At 37.3% G+C, this 23,003-nt stretch overlaps 1 protein-coding gene across 2 annotated transcripts in view; it reads right to left on the bottom strand.

Moving 5' to 3' along the window:
* Positions 1-23,003, bottom strand: part of LOC126765239 (protein Wnt-10b) — a 690,717-nt gene that overhangs the window by 139,678 nt on the left and 528,036 nt on the right. For both annotated transcript variants that reach the window (XM_050482916.1, XM_050482915.1), the window contains one exon: positions 12,950-13,334. In XM_050482916.1, the coding sequence (XP_050338873.1) occupies positions 12,950-13,334 (385 nt within the window). The remainder of the gene's footprint in view (positions 1-12,949; positions 13,335-23,003) is intronic.

Below are 23,003 nucleotides of genomic sequence, written 5' to 3'. Positions count from 1 at the left end.
TGTATTAGTAGTGACCATTACTACCATTTTTTATTATATATGGCAAGCTAACGTTGCCCAACAAATATTACAAGAACTCGTTGATTTGTTTGGGAATATATACGGAGACCATTTAGTTAGTCATAACGTGCATGGTTTACTGCATTTAACTGACTGCACTAAGCAATTCGGTCCTCTAGATCAGTTTTCAGCCTATAAGTTTGAAAACCATATACAATATTTAAAAAAACTTATAAATAAACCGAATAAAATCCTTCAGCAATTGCATTTAAGACTTGATGAAAGAACTAATACAAACATTGAACCCAACAAAACTTTAAAAATTAATTTATTTAATATAGAATTTAAAAAAAAAAGATTCTTATTGTTTTAGTGAAAAATTAGGGCCCATAAAAGTAATAACTATGTCAGACGAATCTGGTTGCGTTATGGTATCTGCACATTGTTTTTTAGATGTTGAAAATTATTTTGAAGAACCTTTAGAATCGTCATCGGGTTTAGGTATTTTAGTAGCGAAGAAATTAGATAAAAAAGTATTTAAAATCAAAAAAGACGACATAGTTTACAAATATTTCTCTATTCCACATGAGGGAAAGTTTCTCCTTATACCCATTCTACATCATTTATTTCATAAATTTTCAAATTAGGATTTTTAAGTATTTATGTACATTTATTTTTCTTGGCTCATTTTATTACATTTTCTTAAATTTTTGGAAAAGAACTTTGATACTGCCAATTTTTATTTCTCAATTAGATGGAAAATATATTTGACGAAATTGACTTGGAGGATTGTCCAACAACGTCTTCAACTCCCGCAAAAGGTATGTAAATAAATGTAAACTTACAAAATTTCGTTTCAATATATTGTTACGTTTTTGTTATTGTAGACCAATTACATTTAAAGCGTAAAAAGTTTAACACGTCATTTATTTCTTTAAATTTGTTTAATTTATTATGTTTCCAACCTTTTTCCAGAGGTTATTGACATTTTAACCACTATTTCCAAACAGCTTGACGATTTGACGACGAGGGTATGCGAAACTAAAATCGATAAGCATTTAAAAGAAAATGTAAGTGAACAGTTTTTATATGCATACATTATTATTTTTCTCTACATGTCTCTTTGTTTCTTTTTCAGATTATTCAAAAAAACGGTTCGTGAATGCAAGGTCCTCATCCGCAAAATTCATCAATCGGTATGGCGAATGACTGGTGAAGATGTCGACAACGTTCAAACTGAAATTGCTTCCACCCTACCATTAAATACGCTTGCTGCAGCTTTGGAAGGACGAAAAATTAAATGCGAAATTTGACAACGGTAAGTAATATATAAACTTTTTTCAATAAACAATTCAGTTTTTAAAAAAAAAAAGTTTATATTTATTGTTCCTAAAACTAAAAGTTATAGGGTTATGTAAGTTAAGAAATTTGATGTAATTTCATTACAGAGCTAAGACTAAGACTAAACTTAAGAATTAATTTACTTAAAACCTAAGCTACGTTGCACCGGCCAACTGCTGACTTTGTTGCCGATTCTCCGAATTGGCTTATTTCGGTTGCGCGTGTTGGATTTCCGCTTCACGCCGAAAAATGAGCTTTTATGCTGATGAAAGCGTCTGGCTTTTACTGTGGGAAATGTTGTGCAACTAAAGATGCATTTCCGCTATGATTTGCTCATTATTGCTGATTATGTGTTATTACTTATTTAGTAATTGTTAACATTTGCCATGTTAACACTTCCCCTCTTAAAAGCGATCGTCCCGAGAGCCTATCAAAAATAGGGGAGGTTGTTAAAATTGATGTAAGTATTTTGATCATTGGAAAGATCTTTGATCTCCTTAAGATCAATATTCGCTGGGGGCATCTGGTTAAGGTCCAGGCTTGAAGATATGATTATTCTGTTTTGGTGCTTTTTCCAGAATTTTCGAAAAAATATTATACCGAGAATGATAGTTGCAACGGCTCCAAGTGAAAGGGAGCTATTGGATATCGTTGCTGTCTTCAGAAGATTTATTCTTCGTATGTTATCAATGTGAAACTCCTTTAAGGCCTGGAGAGAAAGTAATTCAATTCGATTTCTTTCGATTGGTGCTGGTTGCAGGGCTGCTGGGATTGCCGGCAGTGGAACCAAATCGTAATTAATGTAAAATTGATGATTTATTTTTAACGTTGAGTTATGAAAATTAATAAGGTGTGTCCCTGATAAATTTTTCTGTATTCCGTCAGCATCTATTATCCCTTGAAAGCCATTAAGTAATATGGTGCCGGGTTTTACTTCTTCAATTTGTTGGATATGTTGGCCGTTTGTTAAAGTGCAAGATGAATTTAGGCTATTTACTACTCTAGGTATACAACTACTATTACTTATATTTACTAGTTGAGTTTGCTTACAAATCTCAATTTTCTTATAATTATTACATACTTCTTTAATTCCATAGGTATCTTTTGTACCCTTTAATATTTTATCAAATTCGACATTAATTATAATTTTGTTTTGCTTAACAACTGGTCTTATAATCATTTTTTGAAAATTTTCCTTAATAGTTAATGGTATTTTTACCAAGTAAAATATTGTCATATTTTGACTAATTACATTTATATTTGATATTTCTAGTGCTTCTTCAGCATTTTTGAAAGGTATTTCGTCATTTTCTAAATTTTCTAACGCAATTTCGATTTCATTTTTATTTAACAATAATGTATTTAAAATGTCTTTCTTTGCCCACTGTATGGCGTATTTAATGTTAATCAACTCTTCTTTTATTAATCGTATTCTATTCTGCAAATTTATAATAGTTTCGTTTTCTATATAAGTATCTTTCCTTATGTTATTAAGAAGATTATTTACTATCATGCTAATGTTATTAATTTTTTCGTTAAAAATATTGTTAATTAGTACTTGTTTATTATTATTATTATTGATATCATTAAGATTTTTGGTTATTACATCCAGATCTTCGTGATCGGGGCTTCCGGCTATGAATTTCCAAGCCGTTCCTAAACTATCTATGGATCTTTTCTGTCTTCTTTCGACAGGTTTTATTGTATCTAAAATTTGAAGAGATTGGGTTAATTCGTGTTTTAGGATGGGATAAAGGATTGTGTCCTTAGGTATGTCCGAAGAGGTGAATCTGTACATGTCCGTCAGAAATTGTTCGTACTTGTTGAGGTCGATTATGTGTATTAGTCTGAAGTCTCCATTCTGGATTTTTACTAGTCCGTCATTTATCGTAACTATTTGTGCCGTGGAGTAGTCATAAATGTCTATTGATGCGAATATTGGGTAAATAAGGAGAAGTCTGGAAACAAAAATTTTAGTTTTGATTTTTTATATTGCGTTTATGAACTACTTTTCCTGATTCTGTCAAAACGGTGGAATTTTTGTCTTCCTTTACTATTTCTTTTCTAAATTTTGGAGATATTTTGGTTCCTAGTCGTTTGTTTATCCTAACGTAAATTGTTTCTCCAGGGTTATATGTTCTAATTGGATGTCGGGATTTATTATGGTAGGAAAGATCTTTTAGTTGTCTATTTTTTAGTTCCGAGATAATTTCTTCCCTAGCTCTTTCAAATTGGCTTGGGTCTGTGGAGATTCTTCTCCCGAAAAATACCTCTATTGGTTTTTTCTTTGTGGATGAGTGGACTGAAAAATTGTACTCGTAGACGGAGTTATCGAGGAGTTCGGCGAATGAGGTGAAACTTCGCTCTGCTTTTAAACAGCGCATTATTTCTGTGAGGGTCGAGTGAAATCGCTCTACTTGACCATTTACGGAACTTGCATAAGGTGGTGTTTTAAAAATTAGTATATTTAGGGTATCTTCCAATAAAAATCGAATGGAAGCTGAATTCAAAGACGTTTCATTGTCTATAACTACCGTTTCTGGTACGCCAAATTGAAACAGTAGTTCGCGGAGAGGTTCCTTAACGTGTTCTACGGCTCTGGAGCGAAGGATTTTGGTTTGGGCATACTTTGAAAATTTGTCTATGGCTGTAAGGACGAAATTTCGTTCAGTTATGTAAATATCAATATGTAAGATTTGTCCTGGAAATTGTGGAATAGGGGTTTCTCCTAGTTTTGGTTTGGTAGGGTGGCGGTCGTACTTATTTTCTTTGCAAACTGAGCATTGCTGAATAATTCTTTTTATTGTTTTGGTCATGGAGGGAAAATAGTAATTTTCTAAAATTTGAAGTTTGTTTTCACGAGAATTCCTATGTGCTCTTTTATGGGTATTTATGATTATTTCTTCTTGTTGCTGTTCGTCTGTCACATCCTGGACTTGGAGTTGAGAAAACCTGGTTTTATAGTTACTAAAGTGGATCGGGTATATTTCTTGAATTTTACCCATAGTTCTTTCGTCGGTTTTGATGCAATTTATTATGGAGGGGTTTAGGTACCTTTTTAGGAGATTTATTAATGTTTCTGAGTTATATTCCGGTTCTTCAATGACGTGTCTATGGTATGTGGGGAATACTATCTTGAATTGATAGGTAGAAATTGGGCCTGAATTTAGGAAGATTTGGTTTTTGAAAACGTTAATTGGGGATTCTACATGCCAAATTAAGTTATCGGATGAGCTCTCGTCACTATGCTGGGTTACTGACAAGGAGTTAATTGGTTCGGGAGGCGTTCTTGATAGTGCGTCGGCGACAACATTAGTTGTACCTGGTTTGTAGTGGAGTTCATGATTATATTCCTCTAGAATGGATTTCCAGCGTTTCATCTTCGAGTTGTTATTTTTATTGCTGAGGGCCTGTGTAAGGGGTTGGTGGTCTGTATAAATTTTTACTTTGGCTGAACCGTATAGATAATTCCTGAAATTGTTTAGAGCCCAGATGATTGCTAAAAACTCTTTTTCGTTCGTAGCATAGGCTTCTTCTGTTTTGGTTAGTGTTCGGGAGATGAAGGCGATGGGGTGTTTGTCCTGCGAAAGGACTGCACCAATTGCAAAGTTTGACGCATCGGTCGTTAGATGGAATTCTTTATTGAAGTCAGGATAGGAAAGTATGACGTCGTCAGACATGAGTGAATTTTTAATTTTGTTGAAGGCATCTTTTGCGTCTTCATCCAATTCGATATTAATTTTGCTGGACTTGTTTTTAGATATACGTCCTTCTTCCCCTCTTAAGAGTATGGTTAGAGGCTTAGCCAGCATGGCGTAATCTTTAATAAAGCGACGATAGTAGCCGGAAAGGCCTAAAAATGAGCGAAGTTGCTTAATATTTTTGGGGTAAGGTATTTTAGCTATTGCTTCTACCTTTGAGGGATTCTTTGTTATTCCTTTTGAGGAAATAATAAATCCTAGAAACTCTACTGAGTCCCTGAAAAAATGGCATTTGTCTAATTGTATTTTCATGTTTGCGTCTTCAAGGGTTTTGAAAATTTGGTTTAAGTGGAGGGTGTGCTCTTCTTCAGAGTTGCTGAAAACGACTATATCATCGATATAGACATAGCAAATTTTCCCAATGTGATGACGAAGAATGTCATCTAAGGCTCGCTGGAAAATTGAAGGGGCATTCTTGAGTCCGAATGGCAGTCTTGTGAATTCGTATTTGCCATTGTTTATTGAGAAAGCTGTTTTCTCAATATCGGATTCTTTGAGAGGGATTTGATGGAATCCACTCTTTAAATCCAAAACGGAAAAGTATTTGTTTTTCCCAAGCTGGGATAGTACCTCATTAATTTGGGGTATTGGGTAACGGTCTGCTACAGTAATCGAGTTAAGCTTCCTATAGTCAATAACGATTCGGTATTGCTTATTGCCTTGGGAATCGGGTTTTTTAGCTACAACCCAAACGGGTGAATTATAAGGTGATCTTGATGGTCGAATGATGCCATCGTCTAACATTTTGTTGATTTGGGTTTCGACTTCACCTTTTAATGACATTGGGTAAGGGTAATACCTTGTATAAACGGGAGTGTCCTTGTGCGTTCTGATTTCTCCTATGACTTTAGTGGTATAGGTAAGTTTATCGTTTGGTTCCGTAAAGAGATTAGAAAAATTTTCGACTAAATTATTAATTTCCTTCTGATGTTTTTGTGACAAGTTATCTTCCTTAATATGTATTTTGTTAACAGATCTTGAAGCTAGCTGCTTGATTTTAATTTTGGTATTGCCTTCTAACTCCATGAAGTTATTCTTTACGTGGATGACTGCGTCAAGCTCCTTAAGGCTATCATTCCCAATAATACCATGGAATGATGTCAGAGTTGGGAGGAGGTAGAATTTCAGTTTTTTGTCTGAGTTAAATAGGTTTAGAAAGGTATGCTGTTTGATTTCGATGTCTCCTGCTATGGATTTCGCAAAAAAAATGCTTTCGTTATTTATTGGATTGGGCACGATAGAGGATCGTATATAGTTTTTCGTAGATCCTGTATCTACTAAAATTTTCACAATATCTCCACTCTTCAGCCTGCATTCAACATAGGGCAGCGAAGAGTGACTCATTCTAAAAAATGTAAATCAGTCGTGTCTATGTAGGTATCGTTTTGACCTTCATCATTTCTGTCTCTGTAACATTCGTCATCGTAATGGCTAGAGTTGTCGTTCGTCTGCTTGTCAATTGTTGTGGTAGGATAGTAAGCTTGGGGTTGTTCGGAATCTATATGGAAATTCCTTTGGATTTTATTAGGGGGCACAGGAGCTGGAGGGTTGCCAGGAGGAGGTCTTTTGTTAATAGGGTCATTATTACGTGGCCTATTCATATAATTAATATTCCTAGTTCGCAGTGATGGGTCAATGTCCATTGGTTCTGGACGTGGCTGTGGCTTATGCAAAGGACGTGGTGGTGGATTGTAATGCTGTTGTGCATATTGGGGCGCCTGTTGCTGGCGTTGAACTTGATAGTTCATTTGCGGTGGTCTAGGTGGAGTGGCTGCGTACAACCTTGGTTGGGGCAAGTATGCCAATTCGGGGTAAAACTCATTGTTTATCCTTCTGGGAGGTAGTGGTGGACGAAACTCTTGTGGTTTCCTGCTGATATTGTTATTATTGCTCAAGGCATAATGTGACCTGAAGGTTTGGTTCTCTAGTTTGAGACACAGGTGGAGTGCCTGAGGGAGATCTGCTGGTTCCCTCATTCCAAGGAGTCTCGGTAGATCTCCTTTGAGTCCGCGAACGAACGTGTCTAGGGCTTTATCCCTATACGTACGAGTTAGAAGGTGCATGGCTTCTGCGCCGACTTCCATGCATCCCAGTTTGTTCAGAATTAGTGAGAGATGAGAATATACCTTTTGGTAAAATTCTTGAATTGTATTGCTACCCTGTACGAGAGAGGTCATTTGGTACTCAAGGGTACCAAGGTCGCGTTTATCCGCGTAATGCAATGTTAGGCAACTGGAGATCGCCTTCCAATCCAGTGGAGTGTTATAGGACTCCAAGGCAATGTCGGCATTGCCCACGATTTTGTTTCTAATGACATTGAGGATGCCATAATATTTTGGGGTACCTCTTTGAGGCTCATATATCTGGAGGATCCTGTCCACGCTTTTCCTCCAAGATGTGAATTCTCCCGGATTTCCGGAGAACTCCCGAAGACATCGTACCACATCTGGTATTTTGTCTAATTCAGAGACATTCCCGGGTAGTCTTGAGTCTATGGTAATGTCCGTGAAATTTGAAAAGTTGGAATTTGGGTTAAGGGCGGCTTGAACCATGTTTCGCCCTTCAGTCCTTAAGACATTGTTCACAATTCCTGTGATTACGGTAGTTAACTCATCCATAGAGAATGAATTAAAAGAGGCAAGAGGCTGACCAGAAGGTGCTGGTGGCCCTTGGGGTGCGAGGTTGGCAGGATTAACTGGCATGATTGATATATTTCTATTATTCACTTTTTTATTTTAAAAATTTAATTTATCCCTAGCTTATTTTGTTTTGAGTTAAAAGTTTCCTTTTTAAATTTTTCACTTTTAGTTAGCTTTTCGTTATAATATTATCTCGTCTAGTTCAATTATTTTTTCTGAATAACGCTCTCTTTCTTAAATTATGTCACTATTCTTAAATTGTGTTCACCTTTGCATTAAAGATTTCTTAAACATAGTTTGTTTCACATTAAACAGTTTCACTTTTTATATTTTAAAAAATTCTTTTACATATGTGAATATATTAATATTTATTCTTAAAATTAATTCTTACTCTAGTAGCAGGAACATTCTCCTGGGCAGGCGGCTAACGTCTTGCGTTTCCCGTTTGCTATTGGCGACTAGGGGGCCTCTTTTCCTGCACTTCTGTTGAGTCCTAGCCCAAGCCTTCGCCGTCTATGGGGTGGTAAGTATTATCCTTGTCTTCTAATGGTAGCCGCTGAGTATCACGACAGCACAAACTTTTTAACCAAGACTTGTGGATACACCCGCGAATTGTATTGATACGAAACGCGACTAGCGAAGGCCCCACGTTGGGCGCCAGTTAAGAAATTTGATGTAATTTCTTTTTAAAAAAAAATTTTATTTATTGCTCGTTTCATTACAGAGCTAAGACTAAGACTAAACTTAAGAATTAATTTACTTAAAACCTAAGCTACGTTGCACCGGCCAACTGCTGACTTTGTTGCCGATTCTCCGAATTGGCTTATTTCGGTTGCGCGTGTTGGATTTCCGCTTCACGCCGAAAAATGAGCTTTTGTGCTGATGAAAGCGTCTGGCTTTTACTGTGGGAAATGTTGTGCAATTAAAGATGCATTTCCGCTATGATTTGCTCATTATTGCTGATTATGTGTTATTACTTATTTAGTAATAGTTAACATTTGCCATGTTAACATGTATACCAAAGTGATCAGGGCGACGAGTAGAGTCGAAATCCGGATGTCTGTCTGTCCGTCCGTCCGTCCGTCCGTCCGTGCAAGCTGTAACTTGAGTAAAAATTGAGATATCATGATGAAACTTGGTACACGTATTCCTTGGCTCCATAAAAAGGTTAAGTTCGAAGATGGGCAAAATCGGCCCACTGCCACGCCCACAAAATGGCGGAAACCGAAAAGCTATAAAGTGTCATAACTAAGCCATAAATAAAGATATTAAAGTGAAATTTGGCACAAAGAATCGCATTAGGGAGGGGCATATTTGGACGCAATTTTTTTGGAAAAGTGGGCGTGGCCCCGCTCCCTACTAAGTTTTTTGTACATATCTCGGAAACTACTATAGCTATGTCAACCAAACTCTACAGAGTCGTTTTCTTCAGGCATTCCCATATACAGTTCAAAAATGGAAGAAATCGGATAATAACCACGCCCACCTCCCATACAAAGGTTATGTTGAAAATCACTAAAAGTGCGTTAACCGACTAACAAAAAACGTCAGAAACACTAAATTTTACGGAAGAAATTGCAGAAAGAAGCTGCACCCAGGCTTTTTTTAAATTGAAAATGGGCGTGGACTCGCCCACTTATGGACCAAAAACCATATCTCAAGAACTACTCGACCGATTTCAATGAAATTCGGAATATAATATTTTCTTAACACCCTGATGACATGTAGGAAATATGAAATCGGTTCATAACCACGCCTTCTTTCAATATAACGCTATTTTGAATTCCATCTGATGCCTTTTCTGTATAATACGAGTATATACATTAGGAACCAATGATGATAGCGGAATAAAACTTTAAAAAAATACGGTATTTGAAAAATATGTAAATGACGTATAATGAATAATGAAATCTCGATTATCACTTTATTATGCGAGAGTATAAAATGTTCGGTGACACCCGAACTTAGCCCTTCCTTACTTGTTACATACTATTTTTATTTACAGAAACAATTCGTTTTGAGGATAAAAGGTACTTCAGATAGTGTACATGATGTGTTGCGAAGTCTGTACACTGATGAACTTCTTTGTTTATGTAACTGGGACGGTAGGGGTGGGAAGCAACCTCTCTCCAAATTCCTGCTGGTATCCAACATTTTATACGGTAAATTCTGTTTTTTATTTAATTTTACTTACAATTATTTGTTTTAATTTGTAATTTTCATTATGTTTTTTTATAGATTCATTCATAACGTATGAATTGGCAATGTTCGAAAAACAAGTTCGAAAAGCCATTGAAATGAGCCACCACAGACACAAACAAAGAATTTATAGGAAGAGGAAAACTGAGGAGTGAACCCTTTAAATATTTAATAAAAAGTTATATGTATTTCTGATATTATTAAAAATAAATATTTCAATACATACTAGATTTTAAGAAAGCATTGCAAAGCAGGAATTGAATTAATAATGAAATATTTATTTTAATTTAAACTTTAATGTAATTTTTGTTAAAAATGATTTGAAAAAAAATTAAAAATTAAAAAAAAAAAATAATAAAATAATTAAATCTTTTATTTTGAGATTCGAACTCGAGTCTCATGGAATACCAAGCCGTGCGTTTAACCACTAGGCTAGTATAGCATGCAGCGTCGCGCTTTCTTGGAACCAGTTTTCCCCGTTTGCCTTAAATTTAACTAAAGTGTGAGTAGCGAGGATATAGTTTTTTTGTAGCAGATAACGTGTGCTCAAGAAGGTGATAAAAAATCACATGTATACAAAAGTTTTGGGAGGTTTTTTGATTCGCCCTTAAGAACGTGATAGGAAAGTGTGACAATTAAACCGGCACGAGTTACCGGCATGTCACTAGGTAACATGACCGGCACTGTTCTAACTGGTACCTTCTTACCATTTAAAGTGGCAGGTCTGGAGAGGGTTGTTTTCATAATGATGCAGATGCTAAAGGAACCAATTGTTGCAAGGCTTTAAAAGATATAAAATTTCAGCATTCAACTATCTTATATCCCTGAAGCTCGAAAAGAGTCAATGTAGTGTTCTTTCCAAAAACGTGCTTAAGAATACACATTAACGGGAAAGACTTTAAACCTTCAAGTCTCACCTTATTTATGTTGAAGGTTATAGAAATGCTAATTTATTTACATATAAAATGAAGCATAGTGGATACCTTGTCCAATTGATAGGATGCACATGTAAAGAGTCGATCAACTGAAACTAGCCTACACGAAGTGATAAATGTAATTGAAAACTCACTACATCACAAACAGATATGCAAGGTCTATGAAATAAAAGGTTTAATCTCTTGCTGACATTTCGTAAAAATTTTAAGACAATTGGATAAATACAATCGATGTTATCGATCAAAAAGTGACAGCAGTTTTTGGTCATCGGTCGTAAAATGCAAAGAGCAAATATTAAATTTTGTTTTAAACTTGGAAAAACATTTACTGAAACATTTTAAATGATGAAAAAAGTTTATACTGATCAGTGCCTATCCCGTAGTAATGTGCATGAGTGGCTTAAGCGATTCCAAGAAGGTCGTGAGGACATCTGTGACGATCAGAAGTTGGTCGTCTTCAAAAGCCAAAAATAAAGACAATACTGATTTGTTTTTACGATTCCGAGGGTATTGTACACCGAGAGTTCGTCCCACCTGGCCAAACGATTAATGCTGTGTTTTACCTTGGTGTTATGAAGCGTCTTTTGTCACGCATTCGTCGTACTCGACCACAATACCGTGAGGCAGGTTCTTGGCGCCTGTTGCACGATAATGCGCCGTGTCATCGGTCGACGCTTGTCACTGATTTTTTTTTCAAAAAACTCCATATTAACCATTAATCACTCACCCTACTCACCTGATCTGGGACCCTGTGATTTTTACCTATTTGGAAAACTTAATTTGCCTATGAAAGGACACTGGTTTCAGGACATTTCAGCTATCCAAAAGGCGACGACCGATATTCTAATGCTAATGACCGGGCTAAACGCTGTATCAAAGCACAAGGAAACTACTTTGAATAAAAAAATATAACTTTTGAAAAATATTAATTTTTTGTTGTTTTTTTCAACAGTCCTGTTTCTTTTGCGACATACCTTGTACATAGAAGGAGCTGTAAACAATAACCGAAATAAGCAAAACTATTGATTCTTTGTCACGTGGCGGCATAGACGACATACCACAGTTTGCGGGTGGACACGTTCGATGCTAATAAATAGAATGAGAATCAAATAGTTCAGAAACACGAGCAAGTTAAACAAGAAGAGGCGCTCTTCAAGGAGGTGTCCTTTCATCACCATCAGTCCGATTATGGAAAGAGCCCCACGAAAGTAAACCCTTTGGGACGTGAAGAACGGACTTGGTGTAAACCTTAGTAAAACGGAACTGATATTCGAATAAAACCAAGATACCGTAATTTAATCTTTCTTTACCGGCTGGTATAAAAATTCTTTTGTCGCTTACAGCTAAGAACCTAGAAACGAATACCAATCTGAATTGAGCACTGGTTTGGTAAGCAGCATTAAAGAAATAATATAATATCTGGAAATTAAATGTACTTTAGAGAGCAAGAGTTACCGGGCGCTCAATATGCTTCTGCAGCAACTGGCCATAGACAGTACATAAACATAGTTTTGCTATAAGAATAAAAGAAGTAGATTACGATCAAAATATTATAAAAATTATTAATTATAAATCAGTAAGTTTTGTATTAAGACCTCTTTTGATAATAAATAAAGTATGAGGAACAAAGTATTAATTTACGTAAAACAAACTGATAGCCTTGAAGACACTATACATCAATAACACCATTTATATACAACACTGTTACTTAATTGGATTATCTTTACCTCCGAAGTTGGAGTGGGCAGTTTGTTTGTAGATCGGATTTCATGCATCACAAAGCAGTATATGTATATCAGTACGCTAAAGTATGTTTAACAATGAATGGAATATCTATTTGTTTAAATTATTAATATTTAAAAAATCTTTACTTAAAATCAATTTGTAAATGAATTCTTCCTTTATTTTGTGTTCAAAGTGTACATGGGTAAATTTATTAAATGTGGCTCTGCAATACTCTATTCTATATAACGATTAGCTTTACTTATTATTAACAACCGGTAGGTAAACAAAGCTAGTATACACTGTGCGTTATATTCCGAAAATATAATTAATTATTTTGAAAATAACTTACCTTGAATATCTGCGCTTAAGTCTCGCTCACAAAAGTTTGGCGATCGTTGATAATAAAATAACGATGTCTCAAGGTAACCGGCAGACCTTTTTTCATTTTTTTCCATTTTCATTTTGCGAATGGGTCTTACATTTCGTTCTCGGTTATCAGCTTGTTTAATTTTCGTGGAAGAATTTTGTTTCTTAGGTCGTGATCGTTTTAGTACGACTATAGGTTCTCCATTTCCCAAATTAGATTGGTCCACCAATAGAGCCCGCCGAAACTGATGCTTAAGCAATTTCCCAACTACGTGAAAATTAGGTGCAGATTTCCAACAAGTTTTTAACTGGCAGCTACCGGACATTCCATGACATTTACATCGTAGCTCCATGTGGTTGGAAACAGCCTGAAAAGAATTGTTCCAATTTCATTAAATACAAGATAGGTAATGCTGCTGGCTAAATGAGCCTCAGTCCCCTGCCCCACACAACATATAATCCGCAAGCGCCATTTCAACACCGAACACCTAACCACAGCAATAATACCGCATTAATAATACTCTACATTCACCGCATTAAAATATACGTCACTAACACGCTATATTCACCACACTCACCTCGACATCACCTACAATCCACATCACACATATCTACGATACCACTGCATTTTCCACTACTCTTTTGCGATCCGCTGATTAAAGCCGTGCTGCTCACTCCGAGTTCTAACTTTTATATTGTGCGAATATCCACCTTTTTAAAATCCGGAAAAAGTTTGCATTAAAATTCTTACGGAAATAAAAACATTTGTAAAATTCTTGCGGAATTGTTGTGTTCCCTTTTTTTGATATAAAACTCCGAACGGAGAGTAATTGTCTAGAATATCAACATGGTCCTTCGAGCCCAAGGCACAATAAAAAAACAACAACAAATTTTAAAACATGCTATTGTAGTGACATTAGAATACATAAAAAGCGAAATAAACAAAATTAAGCTTTAATTGAAAAGTTGAGTGCATTGCCGTGACAAAAAAAATATAAAAAGAAATATACACATAGAAACAAAATTCAAAAAACAAAAAAAGCATTAATACAACATACTAAAGGAAAAAAACCGGAGAACACAGGCATAACGTTGCAGACCAAAATCTTACTTTCTCCCAAAAAACCCGCTTAAAACGAGATAAAGTAAGTGTATCGTTTTCATTTCTATTCATTATATGTACATACACAAGCGGATTTATATTTGAGATAATCCGTTTGAACGGTACGAACCGGGAAAAATTTAATCATATATATCATCTATCATCTATATATATGTAGTGTGTCTTTCTTTCACACACCGTCTTTCACTTAACACACTGTCTTTCAATTTCGAAATAAAATGCACTACGTCTTATTCATATAGGTACCTTCAATTTAACAAGTTTATTTATTTAAATTCATATTAGTTAATTTCACTTAGTCTACATAGGCGACTGTCCTGTACGATAGTTTGCGGTCAACTGTGCTTCCTTTTAGTTCTTCATTTTTTGTCTTTCGTTTTATCAGTGTTGTAATGTAATTGTCGCGTCATTGTCGCAGGGTCGTATTTTAAGGTCCGTAAGTACGTTTGGTTTGGGTCCGTGGTACATTTTCCGAATTCGGCCGTCCTGCGGCTTCATTCGTCCCGAATGAAGGGTTCCACTTCTTCAAGAACTCGGCAACAGTCGTGGTGCGCCTTGGGCCTTCATGGTCCCCGACTTTTACCACTTCATAGCGATCATGCTCCATCTTCCTCACAACTCTGTACGGCCCGAAATATTTGGGCTTCAATTTCAAACCCGTTCCATATTGGGTACGCTTAATGGCTACCAGTTCATCAATGTCGTAGTTGGTTGCTGTTCGGCGGGGTGAATTATAACAATTCCGATTCTCCTGCTGAATTTCGATGATGTTTTCCTTCGCTTGTTGGCGCACTGCATCTCGATCGGCATTAAGTTCATCGATTGCGGCTTCATCTAGTATTTCCTGTAGTTCTGGAATACCCGGAACACGCATCTCTAAGCCCGTCAGTATTTTGAATGGGGTCGTCTTGGTACTACGAGGCGGAGTGCTATTTATGAATTGTTGCACTTTATCAACGTGTTTGTACCAACTGCTTGGGGTTTCGTGACATAGTTTTGACACCATGGGTACTACAATTTTGTGTATTCGCTCTACTTGGCCGTTTCCTCTTGGAATGCCAGTCGCTATCAGTAGATGCTGGATACCTTCGCATTCACAGTAGTCTTTGAAGAGATTTGATGTAAATGCGGCGCCTCTATCGGTGATTACACGCTTCGGATTACCGAATATAGCAGCTTGCTTCTTCAGGCGTTCTACAACTGCCTCTGCTCCAGTGTTTTTCGTGGGATAAAGCCACACAAATTTCGAAAAAGCGTCAATAACAACAAGTATGTAGTTGTATGACTTATTTGTCGTCTCCATCGGACCAACATGATCGAGATGGAAAGTTCCCAATGGTTTGTCCTCCTTGTTGATAGGATTCAGCAATCCTTCTTTCTTTCCAGACTTAGCATCAGTGACTATACACTCAATACAGCTTCTCACGATTTTCGTTATTTTTGAATTTAATTGCGGGATAAAGAATGATTTCTCGACAGCGTCTTGTGTCTTCTTAATGGAAAAGTGACCTTGCCGATGTGCCATCTTGATGATTTCGTCCTCCATTGACAACGGCACGACTATCAGCTCTTTATCTGGGTTTTTATACAGCACCTCTTGCTTAATGTAGAAATCTTCGTAGTTATCCTTCTCCAATACTTTTCGTACGGCTCGCGTCCAATCGTCGCTTTGTTGAGCCTTCTTGAGTCGGTGATTTAGTGAGTCTTCCAACATCAAGCACGAGACACGGCTCAAAGCGTCGACATGTCGCATTCTAGTTCCTTTTCTATGCTCGGTTACATCGAAGTCTTGCAGGAAAATCGCCCAACGGGATACACGTACAACTGGTGACGCGTAGTTGGAAATACTGGGTTTAATGATCCCTTCTGCCAGCCACTACGGCACTTGCTCGTCCACTACGCATCGATCAGCGTAGGACATTCGTCTCGGTCTCTCGAACACAGGATAATCGTCGATCAACAAAATTTTCATTTCGACTAGTCACTCGAAATTTCTCACAGGGGTATATGCGCCAACCATTTCTTTTATCGCATCTGCCTGTTCTACCTGTAGGTGGGATACGTTCACTTCAACATCGACCTTCTCGTTTATGCTTCCGACCAGACATAATCTCCGAACTCCTTCATCAGCTGGACAACTCGATTTTCGCCCGCAACTGCCACTGATTTTCCTGCTACAACAGCGCTCTTGCTTGCGCCTTCGTTATACAGCTTCTCCATAGCGTTCCACATTGGTGGATGCTCACGTGGCTCCTCAGCCACAGCAGCGCGCTCGCTCACGTACTCGCTGTGTTCTATAGCCACCGCCTTTTGCACACCACTGTTTCGGCTCACATCTTTTGCACCTGCTTGTGCTCACCCATGACCTTAGTCTCCGGCTCGACGGCTTCAGCTGCATGCTCCTTAGCATCAGCACCATCCGAGCTTTCCTCGCTATGCTTATCAGCTAGTTGTTGCACCTTACGTTGTTGTTTCTCTGCTTCCTTTTGTCTGAACTCCGCATCATCCTCGGTTACAATCAGATCGACATCCTTCAAAATATTGTTACCAATTACTAGCGCATACTTCAAATCAGTCTCTTTCGTAACATGGAATTTCATTTCTAACCATATGCCATCAACTTCAATGCGAATGGAGAAGCTACCTATTGTTGTAAGTTCACAGTCCCCAATTCCGACCAAGCATACTCTTTCCTTTGTCAGCTTCACGTCCAAATCCAACATCAACAGTGTATCGTATCGCATCAATCATACATCTGCACCCGTATCGATTAATGCCGAAACACATACTCCATTCATCCAAATGTCCTTGAAAGTTAAACTGCTTCTCTTATTGGGCTTTACTGCTGCTTTCGTCTTCATCATGTTTGCGTTTTTCTCCTTCTTAACTAAGTTTCCAACTGTAGAGCACTCTGTTGCTCGGTGACCTTCTACACCGCATTTGAAACATTTCACCTTTTTGCGTGGACAGTCTCTAACAAAATGTGAATCATCTCCGCAATTGTAGCATTTTTTCGCTGAACTACCTGAACTCGACGAGCCTATGTTTGATGACGTAGACGACGTTTTGTTTGCGTTGACGAATTGCGGTTTTGAAACAGGAACTTTGATTTTTTCATAAACCTTCACCTGCTCCTTTAGGTCTTTTACGGTTTCAGCCTGGTACAAATTTGCTTTACCCGCCTTGGAATCCGGAATGCTTTCAATGAAATACTCTATCAAGCTGGTGTCGTCTAAGTTTATCGACTTGCCGATCTCCATCAAGCTATAGAGATCTTCCCCTTGACGTTTGCGACGATTTCGTAGTGTGCGATGAATTTCTATTGACGATACAACAACTTCAAATTCCGCTTTTAGCGCCTGCTTCAGTAAACTCCAACTGTTGATACCGCGCTGACTTCGAACAAACATTTTTACTGCACCCTTCAAAAGCTGCTTTGCATAAATGAATTTCTGCAACTCGTTCCAGCTCACCGCTTCTGCATTCTCCTCGAACTCTTCCAACCATTGCTCGATGCTTGGTTGCCCCGAACCGGAGAATGATGTCAGCGAATCTTCAATATCTCGCAAGGTAAACACTGATCGCTCAATTTTTCGCACGCTCGAGACAGCACTACGTTGACTTGCAGCATCGTTACAATCGCTGTCTTCATTGTCGCTCACATTCAGGCCGAAGTGTTCTAGTAACCGGTACTGCAATGACGGTTTTCGTCCAGTGGTCGCTAATCCCAACCCACCCAATTTCTCTTTCAGTTCCTGTATGTTCAAACCTAAAATTCGGTCACGGTCCATTTTGTCTTACAATGTTTATTAAATACAAAAATATTACAAAAACCGTATAAAATTATTATAATAAAATTAATTAAATTTTAAAATGTACTGCTCCGTAAACAAAGGTATATGTAGCTTTAATTTAATTAAATCAAAATTTTCTTAAAACTTTTCTCTTAGCTCTTTTCTCAAAATTATTTCATTTACTTTAATTTTATTTAAAATTTTTCAAAGTGTAATTTCTCAACGCAAAAATGAATCAGTTAGAGCAAAATTCATCAATACACATACAAAATTTATCGATGTACAAATAATTAGCTCTAACGCTACAACCAGCTTCAGCTACGATTGTTCAAATTTCATCCCTCGCTGCCATCAATTTTCAAACGTTCTCTTGTTCTCCCGCGCAGCCGTCAGAAATGCACACAGCATTTGAATCTCCCACGCAGCCGTCAAAATGAACACAGCATTTGAATCTCCCACGCAGCCGTCAACTCTTTTGAATACACTTCACCGTTCTTTCACGTAGCCAATTCCGCATGCGCTCGCACTCGACGCCTCTCTGCTGTTGACAATGCCACACTTGCAATGTGGCGTCACTTACGCACACGCAACTTCTGCTCGCAACTCTTGTCTACGCTGTCGCACTGCTTTCTGTTTCAGCTGAACGGCAGTTTCCACGCACAACGCAACTTTTACCCGCTGCTTCCGTCTACGCCGTCTCACTCCGTTCTGCACACTTCTCGTGAAATTTGAATTTTTTCTCTGCCGAACTGTTGGCGTCGTCGCCTTGTCTATATTCCCGTTGCAAAATCCGTTTTTTCGTAACGGTTTTTACTTTCGTCTGTCCTTTTTTCTAAGTTGAAAAGAACATTTTCCACAATTTTTGCCACCGTTTGAATAGTTTTTTCCGCGGTTTTTGTTTTAAGAAACGTTTATTTCGATTTTAGCGATTTGGTGATCAATCGGTTTTTCCCCGGCACTAATTCAACGTAGTGGTCTTTTTATTCCATTATCTGACACCATTTGTAGTGTGTCTTTCTTTCACACACTGTCTTTCAATTTCGAAATAAAATGCACTACGTCTTATTTATATAGGTACCTTCAATTTAACAAGTTTATTTATTTAAATTCATATTAGTTAATTTCACTTAGTCTACATAGGCGACTGTCCTGTACGATAGTTTGCGGTCAACTGTGCTTCCTTTTAGTTCTTCATTTTTTGTCTTTCGTTTTATCAGTGTTGTAATGTAATTGTCGCGTCATTGTCGCAGGGTCGTATTTTAAGGTCCGTAAGTACGTTTGGTTTGGGTCCGTGGTACATTTTCCACATATATACAACGAAAAAAAATTTTATTTGCCTGTGTTACAAACACACATAACAAGCTAATAAAACAACAATTTGAATTCAAGTATCCGCTTGCAAGATTTTCCGCAATACTCCTTCTGTTTCTCAAAACAGTAAGCAGTATATCTAAAATAAATAAGCAAAAGACACAATAAAAAGACAAGAAGAGAAATAAAAGAAATAATAAATTCGAACATACATACATACATATTAACTAATGACAACTCCGTATTATATTATACGAAGTTAAAAATTTAATAACATACTTGTTAAAGAGGTTAACACTTGCGCATGGTGAACTCTTTTGTATCGCGCCTACAACAACAAAAGAACGCAAAAGCAATTCGAGCATTATATAAATATATTTGGTATACTCGAATACATACCATAGGGGAATATTAAATATAAAATAATCGAATTTAATAATTTGCAAAAATTATCCGACATGTATTGAAAATACATAAACGGTCCGGTGCAATAAAAAAAAAAACAAATTTAAATATATTATTTCAATAAATTAATCGTTAATTTGGAAATAAAAACTCTTATTTACGTAACAGAGTTTTCGGTTTTTAACATTTATATGAATTTACACGGAAAAATATATTTCAGTATTATTAATTTATTATTACTAAATGAGCACTGACTCTAAAGATTATAAATCTACTCAATTTTTAAAAATTCCGAAAATGATTTCTGATAAAATGATTCTCTCGAAACAAGGTGCTATAAAGAAAAAAGGGGAAAAGATATTTCTTACGCTAAATTCATTTCTGATAGTGAAAGCTTAATAAGATACTACACTCGATTTTCATCTTCACCGATTCAAGATAACTCTGAATCGGTGCTAGAAATGCAAAATCGAAATATGGCCAATTTCTGGACACGTCTCCAATCTGCATATGACGCATTAATAGAAACTGACGACTCATATCTACCAGATAATTTCAAATCCTCGGCTTACGCCAAATTTGAAAATTGTCTTGACCAATATGAAGAGACAAAAGCCATGACCTGTGATTAATTAAAATTAACAAAGTCAAATGCACCAACTCCACAACTGAGAGTAGAGCTGCCACAAACACGAGCCCAAGAGGCAAGTTCAGACATTCACCTCAAAGTGCCAGCATGCGACAGAGAAATATTTACAGCCATGTCTACAGCCGTGTACATAAACCATCCTAAATTATCACTAGTCCAAAAATTGTCAAGCAGGCGTCATAGTAAAACAGTTCGCTCTTAACGACAATAATTGCAATTTGGCTTGGGAATCTCTATAAGAACGATACGAGAATGAAAGAATATTGGTCGACAAACAAGTGACCATATTAATGAGTTTACCAAAAATTCAGAAAGAAACAAGTGAAGAATTCATAAAACTGAATTCTGATAGAGATCGCTCTCATCACAAGGAAAGTGCCCAACGTGGCAACAAATGAAAGATTTCTTAACTACCCAATATGAAATTGCGGAATGGGTACATAAAAAAAAATGGTCAGAACTAAAAACGTTCCACATGACCTAAATCGAAACCCCAAGCTAATAACAACAACTTAAATCGTAGTTTTTTCAAAACGCAATCGTTCACATCCGCACAAAACAAACATACGTCATGCAAACTATGTACAGGAGTGCATAAACTCAAATCTTGCGAAAAGTGTAAAAAACTTAATATCAATGAAAGGAACAACTTTGTCAGACCAAAAAGGCTCTGTACAAACTGCTTGTCCTAATAATTGCGAAAGCAAATTCAATTGCTTATATTGCCACAAGAGGCATTATTCGATGTTGCACTTCAATAACTTTACCAACACCCCAGTAGCCCTTTCTCAAAAATAGCCACTGGTTTAGTTGCAACCGCAACTCCCGAAACGCAAAATCCCGAAATTTGCCTAGAGACACCATGCTGCTCTAAGGCATTAAAAACTCAAACGCTGCACAGCAAGATTCAAAGAAGGGTACTACTACCCACAGCAGTCGTCTCCATAGAACTGTAGAATCTCAGGACCGTAATAGACCAAGGATCACAACGATCTTTCACAGCGTCTAGGGAACAAAATAGGCTAAAACTGCCAACAAAACAAGCCAATTATGAAATTACGGGAATTGGCGGAAGAGTAGTATAAAACTCAAATAAAATCTGCCCCATTATCCTAATTTCCACCCAAGCGGATAAGCGCATTCAAGCAGATGCAATAGTTTTACCGCAAAATTATACTAAAAGGTGATGAAAAAATTTCAAAAACCCTTCTAGCTCAAAATACCATATTCGGTTGGATACTAAGTGGACTAGTTGCGGAACCAGTCACAACAATGACAACTCAAGTTAAGGAAATCTCAAACGAGTACCTCAATTCACAATTGAGAAAATTTTGGGAGTTAGAAGAACACCCCTCCATTTCAATTACAACACCAAAAGATCAGTATTGTGAAGACTTTTACAAAGCCACAACTACTCGATCAGATAATGGTCGGTATGTCGTACGACTACCACTAAAACAACAATTTTCAGACACACTCGCCTTAGGTCACTCCCTCATCTCTCCAATACAGCAGTTCTATGTATGGAAAAAAACCTACTTGGAAAAGGTGAGCTCAAAAAAGGTTACGATGGTGTCTTACAAGAATACCTCCATTTAGATCACATGGAGGAAGTAAGCCCAGCGGATTATTTTCCGAAAATCTGCCAATAGTCCACTACGCGATTTTAAATTGAAAACAGTTACCTTTGGCGTACACTGTGCCCCATATCTAGCCGTTCGTACCCTATACGAAAGTCAGAATTTCCTCTGGCAACACAAGCCCTAAAAACACAAACGTATGTAGACGATATCCTGTCTGGGAGCCACAGCCCCTCACAAGCATACGAGTCCTCATCACAAGTGATAAAGGCTCTCAACACCGCAGGGTTTCCACTAAAAAAGATCACAGCTAATCACCCAAATATCTTAAAAAATATACCAAACGATAAGAAGTTGGATACTAATTTCCTTATATTCGGAAAGAAAAGTACAACAAAAACACTAGACATCCAATGGAATGCGATATCAGACCAGTTTTCATACACAACAGAGTCCACATCCGCATTATCCGCGATAACAAAGAGACAAATTTTATTCTCGGTGGCAAAACGTTTCCACCCCGCAGGATGGCTTTCGCCAATTTTGATACGAGCGAAAGTCCTGATCCAAGAATAAACGGACGGGACGAACAAGTGAAACCTCTTCGCTTAGAAAAATGATCCCAGTTTGCTAATAATCTTTTCCTAGTGGCAAAAGCAAAAGCTGCGCCTTAAAAAACGCTAAGTCTCTCACGACTTGATCTCTGAGGCGGTTTGCTACTAGTAAAACTAGCTTCCATAATAATAGTTCTAGCCTGGTTAAAAGAGCCACTACACGCGTGGAAAACCTATATTTCTAATCGAACGTCGCAAATACTTGACCTAGTAGGATCAGCCACTTAGCGATACGTATCCAGTGCTGACAATCCTGCTCATTTAGGTACAAGAGAGTCCAAAACCCTGCATCTCGCCACCATCACTCTATTGTGAAATGGTCTCCGATGGTTCACAGAATCTCTCGATTATTGGCCAGAATCGCCGATGCGCAACATAATCGCCCCCGAAAGTCGAAAAATCCACACCTATCACAAAATATTGGATGATAATGACATCCTTGAACGATTTACATCGCTCCCCCGAGCCCTCAGAGTAGTCGCCTATACGCTAAAGATCTTAAAGCGGCTTAAACTTAAAGTTAAAGGAGCAACTTACCCCCATGTGATTGTGTCCTGATTT

This window comes from Bactrocera neohumeralis, unplaced genomic scaffold (genome assembly GCF_024586455.1).
Source record: "Bactrocera neohumeralis isolate Rockhampton unplaced genomic scaffold, APGP_CSIRO_Bneo_wtdbg2-racon-allhic-juicebox.fasta_v2 cluster10, whole genome shotgun sequence".
In the NCBI taxonomy this organism is placed as follows: Eukaryota; Metazoa; Arthropoda; class Insecta; order Diptera; family Tephritidae; genus Bactrocera; species Bactrocera neohumeralis.
This window is presented reverse-complemented; position numbering and strand designations above follow the sequence as displayed.